Source organism: Somniosus microcephalus, chromosome 2 (assembly GCF_052327205.1).
Source record: "Somniosus microcephalus isolate GS21.2 chromosome 2, FLI_Smic_1.0, whole genome shotgun sequence".
NCBI classification, from domain to species: Eukaryota; Metazoa; Chordata; class Chondrichthyes; order Squaliformes; family Somniosidae; genus Somniosus; species Somniosus microcephalus.
In genome coordinates, this window is record NC_140988.1 from 337,693,165 (window position 1) to 337,711,126 (window position 17,962).

At 40.4% G+C, this 17,962-nt stretch overlaps 2 protein-coding genes across 15 annotated transcripts in view; one reads left to right on the forward strand and one right to left on the reverse strand.

Moving 5' to 3' along the window:
* Positions 1-16,659, reverse strand: part of LOC147123631 (histone-lysine N-methyltransferase NSD2-like) — a 101,873-nt gene extending 85,214 nt beyond the window's left edge. For 5 of the 9 annotated variants that reach the window (XR_015074964.1, XR_015074963.1, XR_015074962.1 and 2 more), the window contains exons 1-2: positions 16,111-16,384; positions 10,808-11,517 (exon numbers count right to left, since the gene is read on the reverse strand). Coding sequence is in view for 1 of the 9 variants with exons in the window: in XM_085975413.1 (XP_085831539.1) it covers positions 10,808-11,488 (681 nt within the window). In the remaining 8 variants the exon portion in view is untranslated. Of the gene's footprint in view, positions 1-10,807; positions 11,518-15,733; positions 16,019-16,110; positions 16,387-16,416 lie in introns of those variants that run through there. The other 4 variants (XR_015074968.1, XR_015074966.1, XR_015074967.1 and 1 more) reach the window with 4 other exon arrangements.
* A 54-nt stretch (positions 16,660-16,713) lies between these two features.
* Positions 16,714-17,962, forward strand: part of letm1 (leucine zipper-EF-hand containing transmembrane protein 1) — a 98,146-nt gene continuing 96,897 nt past the window's right edge. For 3 of the 6 annotated variants that reach the window (XM_085975416.1, XM_085975417.1, XM_085975418.1), the window contains exon 1: positions 16,718-17,174. In XM_085975416.1, coding sequence (XP_085831542.1) covers positions 17,096-17,174 — 79 coding nt within the window. In that variant the 5' untranslated portion in view covers positions 16,718-17,095. Of the gene's footprint in view, positions 17,175-17,962 lie in introns of all 6 variants that reach the window. The other 3 variants (XM_085975415.1, XM_085975414.1, XM_085975419.1) reach the window with 3 other exon arrangements.

Here is a 17,962-nt window from a genome sequence, read left to right on the forward strand (position 1 = left end):
CACCAAGTAGCAGATCAATACAGACACTGAAGGTCCCAGATTCTTTTAGCATTAACTGAACTGTAATTTTTTTCTATCCCCAGTTTCACTTCGTGGAGAGTTCTATCTCTCAACTTTTCATAACTGCTTCTTGAAATGTTATTTCCTGCCAACATTTTGATTGTATTCAGTAAAGAAATGTGAGGCAGGGTCAGAGTAACAGCACTGTAACAATATGCAGAACCACAAGGCACTGAGATATACCCCAGCCACCAAGTTTTGGACCTCACTCACGCGATCACAGGGTGTTTCCCCACAAGGACGGAAGTATTGTCCCATGCTGCTCTTGTGCATTTTTCAATGTTAATTTTCAGGAAAGTATTGGCAGTAACTCGAGAGCAGGTTTCTGACTCGCCCTCTTAACTAGGATTGGTGTCAGACAGCCAAAAAAAAGTACGCGAAATACCTTGAAAATACCATTAAGAATTCCACTAAGTATTTCCCTATAATTTGTGGTCCATTAAAAATCTTAAAGGAACACTTCTAGAGAAGATTGTATATCAACCTAATTCAGGAGTTTAATTTAAATACTGTAATGTTTTTATGGCTCCACATACTTTAAAAACAAAATAGTCAGTAGCTAGACCCTGATCACAGCAATAGATTTTCTCTGTTTCAGACAGGTTGAGCCATCTAGAGCAGGTATCTAGCCAGGTGCTACCAGCCTCCATTAAAGTCTCAGGCAGAGAGATGGACCAGCCAGTTCAGAATTTGAAGCTCCCATTACAGTGCTAAAAACAACTCGGGTTAGAACAGTAACTTAAACAGTTAACAAACTACTCTTTATGTCAATTTTAATAGAGAGAACATTTAAAACATAAATTTAATATACTGTCTGAAAACATCTTGGGAGAAAATCTGCTCACTAAAAATAACAGTTTAAAACACACTGGAAACAGGGAGAAAATGACAACACTAGTCCCTCGGCTTGGTATTGGATTATGGACTGATTAGCAGTTCTTGAAAACGAGGGGCTGTAATCTCAGTTCTGCCTGCACAACTGCTCACTGCTGAGCTTGCCGCTGACCAGGCTTCTTTCAGATCCGAAATGTGCCAGAGTCTAAATAAGAATTACTCCCAACAAACAGAAAGGGATCATTTTAAAAGAATATATCTGGAAGATGGCTTTTTTTTTTTACAAGTGTTGCCTCTGCTTTTAAGGAAGGCATTTAAATCAAAAATGAACTACACATAAAAATCTTGCGCATTGATTCACTTTTTATGTCAACATTTAACATTAAAAAAAAGTACTTAAACTTTCTAATGGGAAAATTCCAGCTAACAATATGTACAATTTCCCTGCCTGTCATGATGTAATTACAGCCTCCTATCACTGACAACACTCATATCTTCCGTCTCTCAGCGGTTCCCCTCTGCTGGGTCCATTGGCCACAATTCCAACACAAAATGGCAGCCCATTAAAAAATTTATTTTTTTAGAACAGAATTTAGCGCCGGCTGCCTGTGTCAGCTGTGGCCAGTTATCTCCCGCCCCACAGGATGCACGAGGCACCAGCCCCTATTGTACCCTGGACCAATATCTGTGCTCCACTGGCTGCAATATCCCCAAGCCAGGGTCAGTTTTCATTTTTGTAGATGGTCCCCCCCCACCACCACCACCGTGTCTCCTCCCCACACTAACAGTTTCTGGCGTGCACTAAATATCACATTGTTTTCGAACAATGACATTACACATCAATTCCCTATCTACTATTATAATAATACAGGATGACAAGGAATCTAATGCTTAAAAAATACTCTCTCCCTCCCAATTGTTCACCGTGTGTTATTGTACTGAGTCACACAGACCAAAAAGGTACCAAGTTGTAATTTAAATTTACCTAGAATATAACTTTTGAATGATTCCATTACAAACAGAAAGATCGTAACTTCAAACTGGGCTGACCACATCAGAACTACTAAACTCTGGAAAATCATGAATGTGAATTTGCAGCCTGAACTGAAAATCTTGTCGTAAAATGTTTTTTGTACCATTATAAAGAAAAAACATGCCAAATAGTTCAAAAAACACAGCAAATTTTTTTAAATGGTGTTGGAAAATTTTCAAAACAGATGCCACTTATTCAACAAACTTAAAATGACATACAAATCAGATCCATATACACTAGCCAGTTCTCTCGGTATCCTGGCCAATAATTATCCCTCAACCAACATCACTGTAACCGATTATTTGGTCATTACCCCATTGCTGTTTATGGGACCTTGCTGTACACAAAGTGGCTGTCGCATTTTATCCATCACAACAGTATTTCATCGTCAGTAAAGCGCTTTGGGACGTACCGAGGTAGTGAAAGGTGCTATATAAATGCAAATTCTCTCTCTTTCTTTCTTATATTGTGTTGGATATAATTAAGTTGGAGAACTATCCAATGACTGAACAATCAGTCTGGGCTCTCATTCCTGATCAATATCCAGTGACCCTTGCTGGAACTGTGCATGTGTAGATGACAGGATCAAGCTCAGCTCTCAATCCCATTAACATTTAACCACCTAGGCTCACACAAGTAACTACTTGGGCTGAGGTATCAAAAGAACTGCTGCCTGTGAAACCACATTACAACAAAAATTCACGGTCTTGAGGAAGAGCAGGCATGCAGGTAGAAGGGATAACGTAACATTCAATTTCTTTCCCCACCCTGGGTGAGATTTAAAAAAAATGCAAAGCAGCATTTAACTTTTTAAAAATGACACGTTACGCTGTCATTCTCTAAGATGGTTGTACACTTTGGGAATGCAACTTACATTCAAGCAGAGCGATTTCAAGATACAAAAGACTTACACTACAGATTGCAGTTTGGCAGTTTCCAACTGCAAGCTCAATGGTTTAATACCTGTTGGACAAACAGAAATGTTGTTTGTCAAAGCCATTTCTTGTTGTCCTGCAGCAGTAACTAATGAGATGGAACATAGTGAACAGCAGGAGCTGCCCAGTGTAGAAAAGTCCCTGTAAGAAAAGTGATTTAATTAAGCGGCTGCTATATTCATCTCTAAATAACTCAAACTGCAAGCTCTTGCTAAAATTCAACAAGGTGATGAAAAGGTTGGAAACACCAATATATTCTACATTTCCTGTGAAATACCCTAAATAATTAGTGGAGTACTGCAATGAGGTGTCATTAACCACCTACATTACACTGAAAGGAACTCCTGGTGTTCTCAATTCAAGAGGTAACTTCCGACTACAGAGATCCAGTCATAAAACCACTGTACTTGATACTGAACAAAGTGGGGAAGGGAAAAAACAAGTCATTTTGAAAACTATATTTCAACACCCATTTACTCAGCTTTGTTCCAACTCGAAGCTGGGGCCTTAATGTTACGTGTGTACAAGTTTTGAAGCAGTTTGGGCTGTGCAGATACTAAACCTGTGGGGTGTATATTGGGCGTAAAGGCCTGAACGGACAGCAACAACTTGCATTTATATAGCACCTTTATTAATGTTATACAAGGTGCTTCACAGGAGCATAGTCAGACAAAAATTGACACCTAGCTTTGGCCTAGTTGGAAAGAGACATTAGGAGAGATGACCAAAAGTTTGGACAAAGAGCTAGGTTTTAAGGAGCATCTTAAAGGATGAAAGCGAGGTGGAGGGATTTTGGAAGGGAATTGCAGAGCTTAGAGCCTTGACGGCTGAAGGCACGGCCACCAATGGTGGGACAAAGGAATTGGGCGATGCACAAGAGGCCAGAGTTGGAGGAACACAGAGATCTCAGAGGGCTGTAGGGCAGGAGGCATTTGTACGTACACCTGAGCAGGCAGACAGGGCCTCATTTTAATATCTCATTTGAAAGTGCAGCATTCCCTCAGTACTGTAATAAAATGTCAGGCTAGGCTATCCGTTTAAGTTTCTAGCATGAATTCTGAACCTATGATCTACTGACTCAAGAGGCGAACATCACTATTGAGCCAAGGTTTACACTTGAAAGAAAGAAATTGAATGATTGAGAGCAGCCAGGGGTATCAATGAAACAAGTACATGGCAAAAAAAAAAATCATACTTTTGCTTCCATTCACCCCAGGTCAGGACAGGAAGGATCAATACGATGAGGGCTTGCCCAACATAGCATCGGGTAAGGTAAACGGCATCCTCCATAAATTGTCACAATAATCTTCTGTTTTTCAATGGTCGTGTAATCACTATTGCTATGTAGGCAAACACAGCAGCCAATTTTCGCACAAAAAACAACAGCAGCAAATAAGATGAATAGCCAGTACTTTTTGTGATGTTGGTTGAGACACAAATGGTAGCCAAAACATCCGGAGAACCGCCTCGTTCTTCTTTAAATAGTGCCACTGAATTTTAATTTTTTTTATACAATCACCTGAACAGACAGAAAAGCCTCAAATTTAATGTCAAATCTGAAAGACAGCACCTCCAACAATGTAGCATTCCATCAGTACAGTATGTCCTGGAGTAGAGTACCTACATCCTTCTGTTTCAAAGGAAAAAGAGTGCCATCAACTCAGCCAAGCTGAACACACAATGAAACAGTATTAAAAGAGTTCTGCTCTTGAAATGGGTGATTGTGCAATAATCGCAAGCTTAAAAACCCGCAGATAGAAAAATAATGGCCCAGATATTCCGATCCCTACGGGTGGGTACGGGCTGTGTACCCACCCGTAGGGACATCGGAAATGCTGGTTTCAGGCATGCACAGCGCATGCGCTGAAAACCGGCATTTCCGATCTGTCAAGAATGATCCTCCAGCTGCCTCTGCGGGCAGATAGTTCCGCTTTTTGGAGACCTTCCGCCTGCAGAAAACACTTACAATTCTTACGCCTGGTAAAAACAGGCATACAGCTTGCTTTTACCAGGATAAGAGTTCAAAAAAGTTTTAAAAATTCACTGATTTATCATTTAAAAATATTTTAAAAAAAGGTACGTTTATTTTTAGCCCCATAAAAAAACTTTAATTATTTTTTTCAAAGAATTAATTTTTGTTTAAAATACTTAATTTATTGTAATTTCAAGTCATTTTAAAAATGTGATAAAAAAAACGTATTTAAAGTTTTACTATGTTTTTGGGGTGATCTCCATTCATATATTTGACAGGTCTTCCTATCAAATGTATGAAGGGAGGTTCCCTTCTGTGATTGGTTCCCTATGGCTCACGTGATCCCAGGGACGCTGCGAACTACATGTACCTCTGGGATACGTGGGCCCTGCACATTTCAAGTATGGAGAGGCCCAGGAGTGGAAGTGTGTGCGTCCCGGGAGCCCTCAGGTAAGCACGTAGATTTTTCCAGATCGCAGGCCTGGACGCACATTTACAATATTATATCAGATCCAACTTCAAACTAGGGCAATCACAAACAATTAGTGAATACTGTATATTAATATTATGTAAAGTGACATGCCAAGCACCAGTATTACTTTAATGACATTGACTACAAGCAAGACATTTCAACAGGCTTAAAAATTTATATATGCCACCTGTTTTACCACAAAACGAAATGGTGTATGGGAAAATGTAGATGAAGATATATAGAGAAAAAAAACCTAACTTGTATAGTGCCTGATCACATCCTCGGGATGCCTCAGTGCGTTACAGCCAATGGATTATTTTTCCAAGTGCAGTTACTGTTTTATGTAGGCAAACTCAACAGCCAAGTTACACACAGCAAGGTCTAGCAAACGGTGACTGAATGACCAGATATTCTGTTCTTCCAGGGTGCAACTTGAGGAAGAAATGATGGTGATGTGTGATCTTTTATGTGCACCTGAGCAGGCAGGTAGAGCCATAATTTCAAATCGGAAAGACAGCAAATCTGAGTGCAACACTCCTTCAGCACTGCACTGGAATACCAGCCCAAAATGATATGTTGAAGTCGATAGTGGGGGTTAGCCATCACAAAGAAAGAGCTGCACCATCAAAATGTCTATCTTACCCAATGTTTTTCCATGACTGCAAACATTGTGAAATCTTGGAAGTGTATTTATTTTAGCACTCTAAAGACAATGAGTGCAAGCATGAACAAATTACACTAAACTCCAGTGTACTGGTTCATGAAAACAACTATGACTGTACCCCTTTCTATGTTTGAAAAATGCATGAATTTCCAGTTTTGTCATGAAAATGGAATATACAATTACTCACATGATTTGCAGCTCATAACCCCGTCACCAATTTTTATTACTAGTCACGATAAAAATTCCACAATTTTGAATAGTGCCATAAACCACAAACTGGAATGCTTTGCTTAAAACATGGAAGACTACACATGACTTATGGCATATTGGCTATTCACAATGGAGAGCTAATCTTGAAAAAATGCAGAATGGTTTTAAGAAAATGTTGCAGACCATGCAACACATCTATGATTCAAAACTAAACAGGGCAGTTTTGCCAAGCACATAACTATGTTACAGCAGGCCCCAAACAATCCTAGAACACCTTTTTAATTATTGAATTTACTTTACAGTGTTATTTGCAAGCCATCCAGGCTCCTGATGATATCAAAACATGCAAAGCCTGAATCAACTAACAATAGGGGGCCCTTTCTTCTTACTAGGTTTTCAGGCCAGTATTAATGTGATACAGATACAACAAATCACTATTACGGTGCCAGTGCTCAAACACTGTTTAAGCAAAACCTGAAAATGCAAAAGTCAGAAATATTAAAGATCAAATAACAGTGTGTAAACCTGGACATCTAACAAATAAGAACAGTTAGGACATTGCACTGTTTGCTGCAAAAGTTAAATGGTGGTCTTCCCCGCCATCGCAGTCTCTATGTTGTCTTGAAACTGGAGTTTTTGGAAATCTAGACATCATTTCCTTCCACCTCATCCCGAAATGGAGCAATCCATTATCATGAATAGTTCCACCCTGTACCAAATGAGAATCACCCATTTTGTGGGAAGGGGGAGGGAGAAGGAAAAAAAAGAAACACAAAAAGCATGGTCGAAGAATATAAATCGTGATTTGAACTTGGATCTCAGTACAGTAATGCAACTCAATAATCTTTGTAATTTGCAAATTATGATAAATTAAAATATATTAGTGTACTGCTGTGCTTAAAGTGGATGCCACACATCTATTAAAACAGAGTTCAACTGGGGATAAAAGAGGAAAGACATTGAAAATACAACCCAAATGAAATGAGAAACATCCAAAGAAGAAATCACAACCTCTCCCAAGTTTTGGAGTTAACACAAATAATCTGCAGAACTGAAGAGGTCACGAAGATGGCGTATAAGGCCGTGTCTACGGATATTATTCATAGGAACTTCCAGAAGGCATTTGATACGGTTCCACACAAGAGATATTCGCAAAACTGAAAGCCCTTAGATTTGGAGACAACCTTGCGACATGGGTTAGAAAATGGTTGGGAGGTAGGAGTCAGAGTAGGGATAATCATAGAACGATACAGCACAGGAGGCCATTCGGCCCATCGTGCCTGTGCCGGCTCTTTGAAAGAGCTATCCAACTAGTCCCACTCCCCATCTCTTTTCCCCACAGCATTGCAATTTTTTTTCCCCTTCAAGTATTTATCCAATTTCTTTTTTAAAGTTACTAATGAATCAGCTTCCACCACCCTTTCTGGCAGTGCATTCAACATCATAACAACTCACTGCATAAAAAAAGTGTCCTCATGTCATCTCTGGTTCTTTTGCCTATCACCGTAAATCTGTGTCCTCTGGTTACCAACCCTCCTGCCACTGGAAACAGTTTCTCCTTATTTACTCAAAACTGTTCATGATTTTGAACACCTCTATCAAATCTCCTCTTAACCTTCTCTGCTCCCAGCTTCTCTAGCCTCTCCACATAACTGATGTCCCTCATCCATGGTACCACTTTAGTAAATTTCTTCTGCACCGTCTCGAAGGCCTTGACATCCTTCCTAAAGTGTAGTGCCCAGAACTGAACACAATACTCCAGCAGAGGCCTAACTAGTGTTTTATAAAGATTTAGCAAAACTTCCTTGCTTTTGTACACTATACCTCTACTAAAGGATCCCATCTGCTTTTTTTTAACAGCCTTCTCAACTTGTCCTACCACCTTCAAAGTTTTGTGTACATATATTCCCAGGACTCTGTTCTTGCACCCACTTTAAAATTGTACTAATAGTTTATATTGCCTCTCATTCTTCCTACACTTCTCTGCGTTTAATTTCATCTGCCATATGTCTGGCCATAAAGGTAGAATGCGACAAGTGGTGTTCCCCAGGGACTGATACTGGGGCCTCAGCTTTTCACCATATTTATCATCAATGACTTGGACGAAGGAATAGAGCTGTATATACAAGTTTGCAGATGACACTAGTTGGCAGGCACAGTAGTCGCGCAGATGGAAGCAGGAAGTTACAAAAGGACAGAGACAGATTAAGTGAGTGGGCAAAACTGCCAAATTCAATGTGGGGAAGTGTGAGGTCACGCACTTTGGATCCAAGAAAGACCAAATTGGAGTATTTTCTAAATGGTGAAAAACGAGGAACTGTGGAGGAGCAAAGAGATTTGCGTGTCTATGTACACAAATCACGAAAAGCTAGTGGACAGGTACAAAAAGGCTAATGGTATGTTGACCTTCATCTCAAGGGAGGGATGGACTACAAAGGGGAAGAAGTTATACTTCAGTTGTTTAAAGCCTTGGTCAGACACCATCTGAAATACTGCGTTCAGTTCTGGGCACTGCACCTCAAGAAGGATGTATTGGCCTTGGAGGGGGTACAGCACAGATTCACCAAAATGATTAGCCATGATCTTATTGAATGGCAGAGCAGGCTCGAGGGGCCGTATGGCCTACTCCTGCTCTTACTTCTGAAACAGGGGCTTAAAGGGTTAAATTATGAGAATAGGTTGCATAAACTTAGCTTGTATTCTCTTGAGTATAGCAGATTAAGGGGTGATCTCATCGAGGCGGTTAAGATGATAAAAAGATTTGATAGGATAGATAAAAAAGGAATCCATTTCCTCTGGTGGGTGAATCCAGAACAATTGGATATAATCTTAAAATTAGAGACAGACCATTCAGGAGTGAAATCAGGAAGAACTTCATCACACAAAAGGTAGTAGAAATCAGGAACTGTCTTTCCCCCGAAAGGCTGTGGAGGCGGAGTCAATTGAAGAATAAGACTGCGATTTTTGGTAGGCAAGGGTATAAATCTAACATGCTTCTTTATTTAAAGTTTTGTAGAAAACTACTGAATAGCATCAAATCTTCAGTAAACAAAATTGCTCGTTTAAAATTAATGAATGCAATGGAATCCGGTATAGCTGTATATTTGTCACCGATTTTTGAAATACAGAGCAAGCTCTAGAAGGGAAAGCACCCATATCAAATGACTTTTCTGTAACATGTTATCAGTACAGGTAGCAGCGGCATTTCCCTTCACTTTCACAAGAGCCAAGGCCTTTCTCACATCAATAACACATTTTGTTTGAAACACCCAATTTTTTACTCGCACAAAAGGTAAGCAAGAGATCGGTACAGCACTTAAGAATAAACCTGCGTCAGGAACACATTTAAGTCGAATCATCTGGAATATAAATAGTCAAAAAAACACCTCAATGTGGGGCATATAACACTTGGTAATTTACAGACATGTGATAAAAATTTGGGAAAATGCTTCTGAAAGCTACACTTCCAAATTGGCCAGAATACCACATGACCAGAAATTCCAGTCAAACATTTACAGGAGTTTGAATAAATCTCCAAATTCCCAACAGTCCCAAATATTTTTATGGTCAACAATAGTGCTTCAAATAAAAACAGAAAATGCTGGAAACACTCAGCCGGTCGGCTGCCTGATTTGCCGAGTGTTTCCAGCATTTTCTGTTTTTATTTCAGATTTTCAGCATCCGCAGTGTTTCAAAGCCATTTTCCCATTTAATGGACCATCAGAAAACTTATTCTGGTGAATCTGTGCAAATTCTCCTGACACCGCTGCAAGAATACTTAAAATCTGGAATTTTGAAAAACAACAAAAAGATGCAGCGGAGGTTTATTTGAAACTGCAAAAGGAACCCGGCATCAGACATCTGAAAGATCTTGAGAGAACAACAAAGGAATAGTTATATTGCCAGTGACTAGAAAAGTTTCAGATTGTTAAGCCTCTTAAAAAGATAAAGTACAGTTACTTTATATTCAAAAATGTATTTCATGCTTTGGAGCAGTTTTAATGCTGTAGTCTTTATATTTCAATGAAATAAGTTGCAGTCATGTCAGCATGTTGTCATCGGATTACCCTGAAGCCAAATAAGAGTTACGACATCTGAACAAGAACCTCGATTTTTAGTTTAGTTGAGAAGATTTGATAATTAAGAATTGCAAGAATGTCATGATATTCCCAGCATGGCACTGCAATTATCTGACAGAACTTTAAAAGGTGACCTTCATTTGCCGGTAGATACACCAGTCGATATGTTCACGTACCTAATTTGGAATTTAGATCTAATTTTTAAAAGAAATGCTTATGCAAATATGAACATTCCATCTAACCAGAGCCTGACAACAAATATAATTTTACAGGTTATGCTTAATTAATCTTCAAGTTATTGTAGAATCAGATGCCAATACAGCCTTTTCCCTTACACAACATAAACATTATTTAGGAGTCACTAATCAAAACTAATCAGACTAATTTGATACCACAAAAGTGCCAAAATATGTAGTCTCAGAGTACCAAGATTTTTACAAAAATCACATCACATTTTAGCTACAAATAAACTTTGATCAAAAAAAGGTAATCAGCAACTATTTGGCTATAAACCTGTCCACTGAAAAACGATGACTATTCACACTCACCTTGTCATGCTCATCAGGAGCAGTGGATGTCTTGGATACAAGTGCTACTTCAGCCAGATTTCGCTCAAGGAGAGCATCATACTTCACACTTCTCTTCCTTTTTCTTTTCTCTCGATTTTTTTCTTTGTCTTCATCCTTCTCTTGTTGTTCCTGCTGTGCAGGCTCAGGCTCACCTATCTGAAGATCCCCACAAAGTGAGGATTCAAACAGTGGCTTTCCATTCAAATAAGTTTTGGTAATCCTCAACTTAATCTCTGGGGAGCCACTCTTTTTAGGCGTTGTTCGAGGTGGTGTTTCATTCCCTCTGTTCTCTGTGGGGCATGCAACTGGAGAAGACGCATGTTGGGACGGTGGTTCTTCAACTACATCTGCTGCACCAGAATCTCCATTTAACATAAGAGAAGTCAAATCCTTTAATTTGTCTGATGATCTGTAAGCAGAAGTTGCATCATGTCCATTTAATCGGTGTATCACACCATCCTGAAGGGCAGCCGATAACGGTGTGGCAGCTTTGTCAGTCAGTATCGAGTGCTCAGAATCCACCTCGCCATTCTGACTCTTCTTATGAGTAATACCAAGGATCTCAGGAACCTTTTTCATAGATATGGGATTAATCAACTCCTGTGCCAATGGTCGGGAACTCCCCATTACACTCTGTGGAAGTCGGTAGGGCTGAGCCATGCTGTCCAGATGTTATCAGTCTCAAACAGCTTTAGGTGGGCAAAAAGAGAAAAACTCTGATTATAAAAAATTTCTGTAGTAAAGAAAAATTGCAATGCAATGCTGTCAAGTTGACAAATACTTGGAAGTGCTACGCTAGTAAAATATTCAGTACAAGAACATAAGAAATAGGAGCAGGAGTAGGCTATACGACCCCTCGGGCATGCTCCACCATTCAATAAGATCATGGCTGACCTTCAACTCCACTTTCCTGCCTGATCCCTATATCCCTTGATGCACAAGTATCATGTTGCTGGTTTTACATTTATTGCAATAACCACAACCCATAATATTGACAAAATTGAAAACAAATAAAGACCCTCTCTCCACACACCATAATCACTAAATCGACCTATCCAGTCTTTTGTTCAATGTGACACTGAATGGGTTACAAAATTTCAAATGAAAATATATATGGTTAACATTTTAAAACTAATGTAGATAAAACACAAAAAGCCTTGTAGTAACATCCACTGTTGCTCAATGGGTACCTGTGGTACCCACCCATACAGCCTAGGAAAGTCTCAAGTTGGGTCATAGTCTGTGCTACAACAGTTGATCCCTGTAGGAATACAACGGAGGTGCTAGAATTGGCCTCAGCAATCCTGGGCTAAGCAGGGTTTAAATCTGCTAGGGATCTTACTCTTGATCACCAAACAAGCCCCTGTTAAAAACTGCACGTGGATGGCAGGTGAGGACAGGATCACACCCAAGTTGTGATGCCACGACAGTAAAATAGCCTGCTGATGATCATTACGAAGACTCAGATGAACATCTGCCACTTGAATACCATACTTCAGCAAGAACCAATGCCAAAGAACAAAGAACAGGAAATAGGTGATTTAATGTGAAAGTAACAGTATTCATCAATGCAGTTATCAGCAGACTGTAAGGGGAGTTGGAGGTCTAATTTTTAGCGGTATAAAACAAAGCATTGGGCTCCTTGATGGCTCAGTGAATAACTCCACCAAATGGCATAGCACTGACTCAAACAGACTATGGTTTCAAATTCAATCCTTGATGATTGACACTGTTAGTTGATCTCAATTGGGAAAACGGCTGAGATATTTGATTGGCCACAATGTCTCTTGGTTATGGAAACAAGAAAAATACAGCTAGTGTTCAGACTCGCAATTGCTTGCTAAAGTGCATGTGTGGACGCAAGGTGAGGGCAGGATCAAACTTAGATACGACGCCGGCCATGTGATCAATTAGCCTGAATCACGCACTGTTCCGCCTGACGTTAAAAATAGTCACTTGGGAAAAGTACCACAGGGTTGCTGGCATCCATGGAACCAAAGCCAGCACAAGTGACATTTTTGAGAGAGATGGTGGAAAATGGGAAAAAGTAGGGGCAGGAGGGGTTTGAAGAAAACAAACATCAATTCCAAAAGCTCCATCCTGACCTAATTAGACTATTTCCACTTCCACCCAAGTTTCTTTAACCACAATTTTCTTTCCTCTAAAACCATCAAAGCCCCAAATCTGTTCATTCTGGCTTTATTACGCCCTTGAGCGAAAGGCTCTTAGGAAAAGTAATAGCTATACTTAAAAGCAAATGTATTTACTTTGTATTTTCCTGCTGTCCTCCTGCGGTCTCCTTGCGCAACAGCTACCAAGGCAGCTTGATAACTGCCCACCAGGGGGAGTGAAAGGTAAATGTCTTTTCCTGTGGTGAGGCACCTAGACTTCTTTCAGCACCTCACAGAACAAAATGGCCAAGACTTGAAACTCACCATGTGGCAGTAAATAATCTGTGAACCCACACCCTACTACATGGTGCATTATTATTTGTGATCAGGTCATCCAAAGTCAAGTGAGAAAGAAAGAAAGACTTGCATTTATATAGCGCCGTTCATGATCTCGAAGTCCCAAAGCTTTTTACAGCTAATGAAATACTTTTTGAAGTGTAGTCACTGTTGTAATGCAGGAAACACAGCAGCTAATTTGCACACAGCAAGGTCCCACAAACAACAACGTGCTAATAAACAGATAATCTGTTTTAGTAGTAATGTTGGTTGAGGGATAAATATTGATCAGGACACTGGGAAAGATTTCTGCTCTTCTTCGAAATAGTGCCATGGGATCATTTACATACATCGGAGCGGGCAGATCGGGCCTTGGTTTAACGTCTCATCTGAATTACGGCACTCCCTAGGTACTGCACTGGAGTGTCAGCCTAGATTACGTGCTCAAGTCTCTGGAGCAGATTACAAGTCTCTAAAACATTTTAAATGCAGGGTGTTACATCAAAAGGAAACAGCCTTATATTGGCAATTTCCTAGATGGCGAGATCCCAATTTTAGCAAAACGGTTGGAGGGTGTACAGAGCAGAGCCCAAATGATTTCCAAGGTTGAAGGGAGAATTGATGGAAGACCAGCAACCTCAGGCTGCTGTTGTGTAACTCCCATCAAATGGAGCGAGAACAGCTCTGCCAAAGAAATGGACATATCTCACCTACTGTCTTACCAAATGGAAGATTTTAAAAAATCAAGTGGGGAAGGAGAAAGAACAAAAAAGTAAATTAAAACTAGACTTCATTACATAATGACCAGGACAGTTTGCACTCTTCAAATTATGCTGCTATACACTTACTTTAAAAAAATACCCCAGAAAACCTGTAAACACCATTAAAATTATCTAAGCCCATTTTTTGACTTAATTTTTTAAATAAATATTTACTAATATGTTACAGTTTATAATCTTTTATAAGCATAAAAATTATTATTGAGTTGCAACATACAAATGACCAAAGCACACATGGCACTAACAGTAGCATATCGTCTCACTATTTACTGCAGCTTGATTCTTATTACTTTTGATGAGTTTCAGAAAACCTATTACATTCTCCAAAAATAAAACTAAAGTCTGATTTGTTGGAAGGAGATAATAAGGGTCCAAACACATCCTCGAAGCCACATTTAAAAAAAAAACTTTATTGCGCCATGCTACCTACTGTCATTTAAGGTTTCATTTTTACTTAAGCAACTATTACCATATCACGTTTAAACCTGCTGCATGTGTGATTCAAGATCGAGTTCAATGCACTAATTTCAAACCTGAATCTAGAAAATAAAGCAACAATCCCTGAAGGGAAGATGTAGATCAGCCATCTCAGATTAGCAGGAGGAATGTTTCAGAAGCTTGGATTATGAATATGAAATTGAATTACTTAATTAAATCAAAATACAGTACTCTACAGTTTTTAAATGTAACTTTAATTAATAGGGCTCACTTAAGAGTCATGGCAATTATGTTGGCAATCAATATCCAGGCACATTACCATAAAATAGGGCAATCCCAATGTGTTTTTGGTCCATCAAAACACAATGACATCACCTGGAATTAACATCAACCCATTCAAAAGTACTTTTTTCATCCATTTCATATGTCAACTGCTCAAATAATTAATTTGGATCAAAAATATACATTTTGTTCACAGAATTGTAGCACATTAATCTAATATATCCAAAGGACCAAATTGAACATTGCACAGTAAGCCACCTAGTAGTATCAGACAAATCAGTTATTTCAGTTAACTCCCTGATTCTTACAGGACCAGATAGCATTTTAATCATAAAACATTATTTAATTGTACCACGGCAAAAGCATAAACAAGCACGTAACTCTTTCAGTATGTTACAATGACGATACCATTAAAACTTTTCTGACCTACATATCTCGAGTCTACAGGATTAATTGGAAAAAAAAGTATTTTTTTCGTTGAATCGGCTGCCGGCTGCCCCCGCCCCCATCATCTTCTACTACATTTACCATGAGGGATTAACAATTCGCATCAAACCAAACAGCTTTGTTAATTCCACTCAATACCAGAAGCGCAACAAATACAAACGAGGTACTGCGTTGACAAAAATGGCCTTTTTGTCATTCCAATGGTCTGTTCTCAGCAGGTCTCCTGCTGGATGTAGCAAGCACATCCTACTTTTTTTTGGTAATTTCTGCCACATATTACAAAATCTCTACTGGAACTAAAGCAGTCCACTGGTGCTGTCTGCTGCAAAAACACTTGTTGCAAAACTGAAATTAAATTCAAAGCATCTCGAAAAGAGATCACAATAAAATTAAAAAACCAATCTTAAAATTTAACAAACATGGCTGCCCTCCATACATACAGCAAGCAGCAGCAATGCACATATTCAACCCCACAGCAGCTTTAGAAAAAAAACGATTGCATCTACGCTCACCGTGCTTGCATTGCATACGAAATTATTGCACTGAGATTAATAGATCATAATTGATTTAAAAAAAATTAAAAACATATACGTATAAGAGGCCTGTGTGGAAGTTGGAGGGGGAGGGTTAAAAAAAAGACCAAAAAAATCTCATGCCCTGTTCCAGAGACTGACTGACTGACTGCCCAGCTTCTGATTGGACCAATTCAGGGCCTAGTCCTCTGTAACTAAGTGGCCACCTCTTCTTGTTCAGCCACCTTTTTTTTTTGGCCCGCTATGCGGTTCACGCGTTTGCACATGAAGAAGAAGGTGGGGGGGAGTGAAAGAGATGCAAAAAAGGCATTAGATTTCGCGGGGAGGTAAATACAGTTTTAAGAAAAGCAGCGAACCTGTTATCCCGCGCATCTTCCTGAGCGGGGGTACTGTACTTTCAATGAGTACAGTAACTCCTTCGTTCCCTCATCCTCATCATCCTCCTTCTTCTTCAACCAAGCCAATCAGCGCGAAAATTCTCGCTTCCCATTGGCTGCGGCCGAATTGTGTGTGTGTGAGGGGGGGGGGACAGAGAGAGAGAGAGAGGTGAAGAGAGGGAGCGAGCGCGAGGAGGAAGGAAAATAACGCCAGTTTTTTTTTCTCCTTTCCCCCCGGCAGCATTCAATTCGGGGTTTTTTTTCGCTTTAAAAAATATTTCTCACCAAACGATTTCCTTGGATGGCTTAATATAAAAAAAATAAACACGGACCAGACGTTGCGAACGCGTGACGTCACCGCTTCTCGGAAGCTCACATTTTTCGCTGACGAGTTGGAGAGGAAAACGGCCGCTGACCCGACCCCGCCCCAACCGAACGTGATTTCAAAAAAAAAAGGCAGGCGTCGCGGGACCGACGTTGATCAGCGCGCCGTTGGCCCGGCGGCAGAAGCAGCGCGAGGCGGCTCGAGTGGGTGCGCGCCAATGCGAACGGCGAACCAATGAGCGGCTCGTGTGGGCGGGGCGGGGAAGGGAGGAGAGGAGAGGAGAGGCGAGGCGAGTGTGGAGGAGCGCTGTTGCCGGGGAAGATTACGCGCAAGCCAAGGATGTTTTTTTTGATTGGTTGAGTTCAGAAGTTTTCGGTGGCGTCGCAGTGCAGCTGCTGCTGCTGCACCCTGTTGGCTGCCGGTGGCTATTGTCGGAGGACGGATTAAGGAAGCCGGGCTGTTCTTATGCGGGAGAGAGCGTTCGGAGCGACATGGCCGTGTCGAGGCTGCTGACTCATTGAAACGTGGAGCGAGTCTTTTTGGGTTATACTTGAGATAAATGGTTGTTGCCTCCAAGGGGGAACCAGCTTTGACTCCGACATTTTCGCTCGTCAACGGCGCCCGAAGACGACAGCGAAAATGACCTTCATGCTGTTCACAAGCTCCCGCTCCTCTTTACTGAAGACGCCTAAAGTGGTGTGTCGAGAAATTCGGAAAGGTAGGTGTAAAATTCTGCGGAGAGCTCTTCAAATAAATGCTCTCCCGCGTTAAGGAGGAGTAGTCGTCTTTGTGACCTGCCGTGCCCGCAGTGAATACAATTCATCTGGAATAAACTCTGTGGGGGGGGGGAAGGAAATACGACCAAGGTTGGGCGGGTTTATTAAAATTTCGCAGTAGGCCCGAGCTGTAGCTGTGAGATTTGCCTTTCAGTTTCAAACACGAAGATGGAAGTTGGCGTTAAAAAATACCCCTTGAAGTGAAATCTAGCCATTCGGTAATGGGTATCTCTTGGTTTTAGAACCATCGATGTAAAATAGACCCACCAATCTCCATGGTTTTTCTCTATATCCTATCTCGCAATGATCTGAGGCCGCTCTCCGTTGTCACTGTTGCTATGGTGTCGATGCCCTTTAAACCTCGCTGTCTTGACCGAAAAGGCGTCAAGTGGCCGCTTAGATTTTTTAATACATATGTCAAAAAATGTTTAAGAAATAGGCCACATACATTTTATCTCCCAATAAGTGCTTTTAATTGGGGTTATTTATATTTTAACTGCCTCGACCGTTGTGTAGGCTTTTAACGAACCTGATTAGTTTGCAGGAGTTGAGGATGTTTGGCCTTCAGTTCAAATCTAGATTTTGATATGTCAGTCTTCCGTTAAATGACTTGATAAGTTCTAATACAAAGGCAAAATAGTGCGGCTGCTTGAACTACTCGGCAGGTCAGGCAGCATCTGTGGAGAGAGCATCTCGTCTCGTTTTGAATACCTCTTAATGTCGTCTCTTC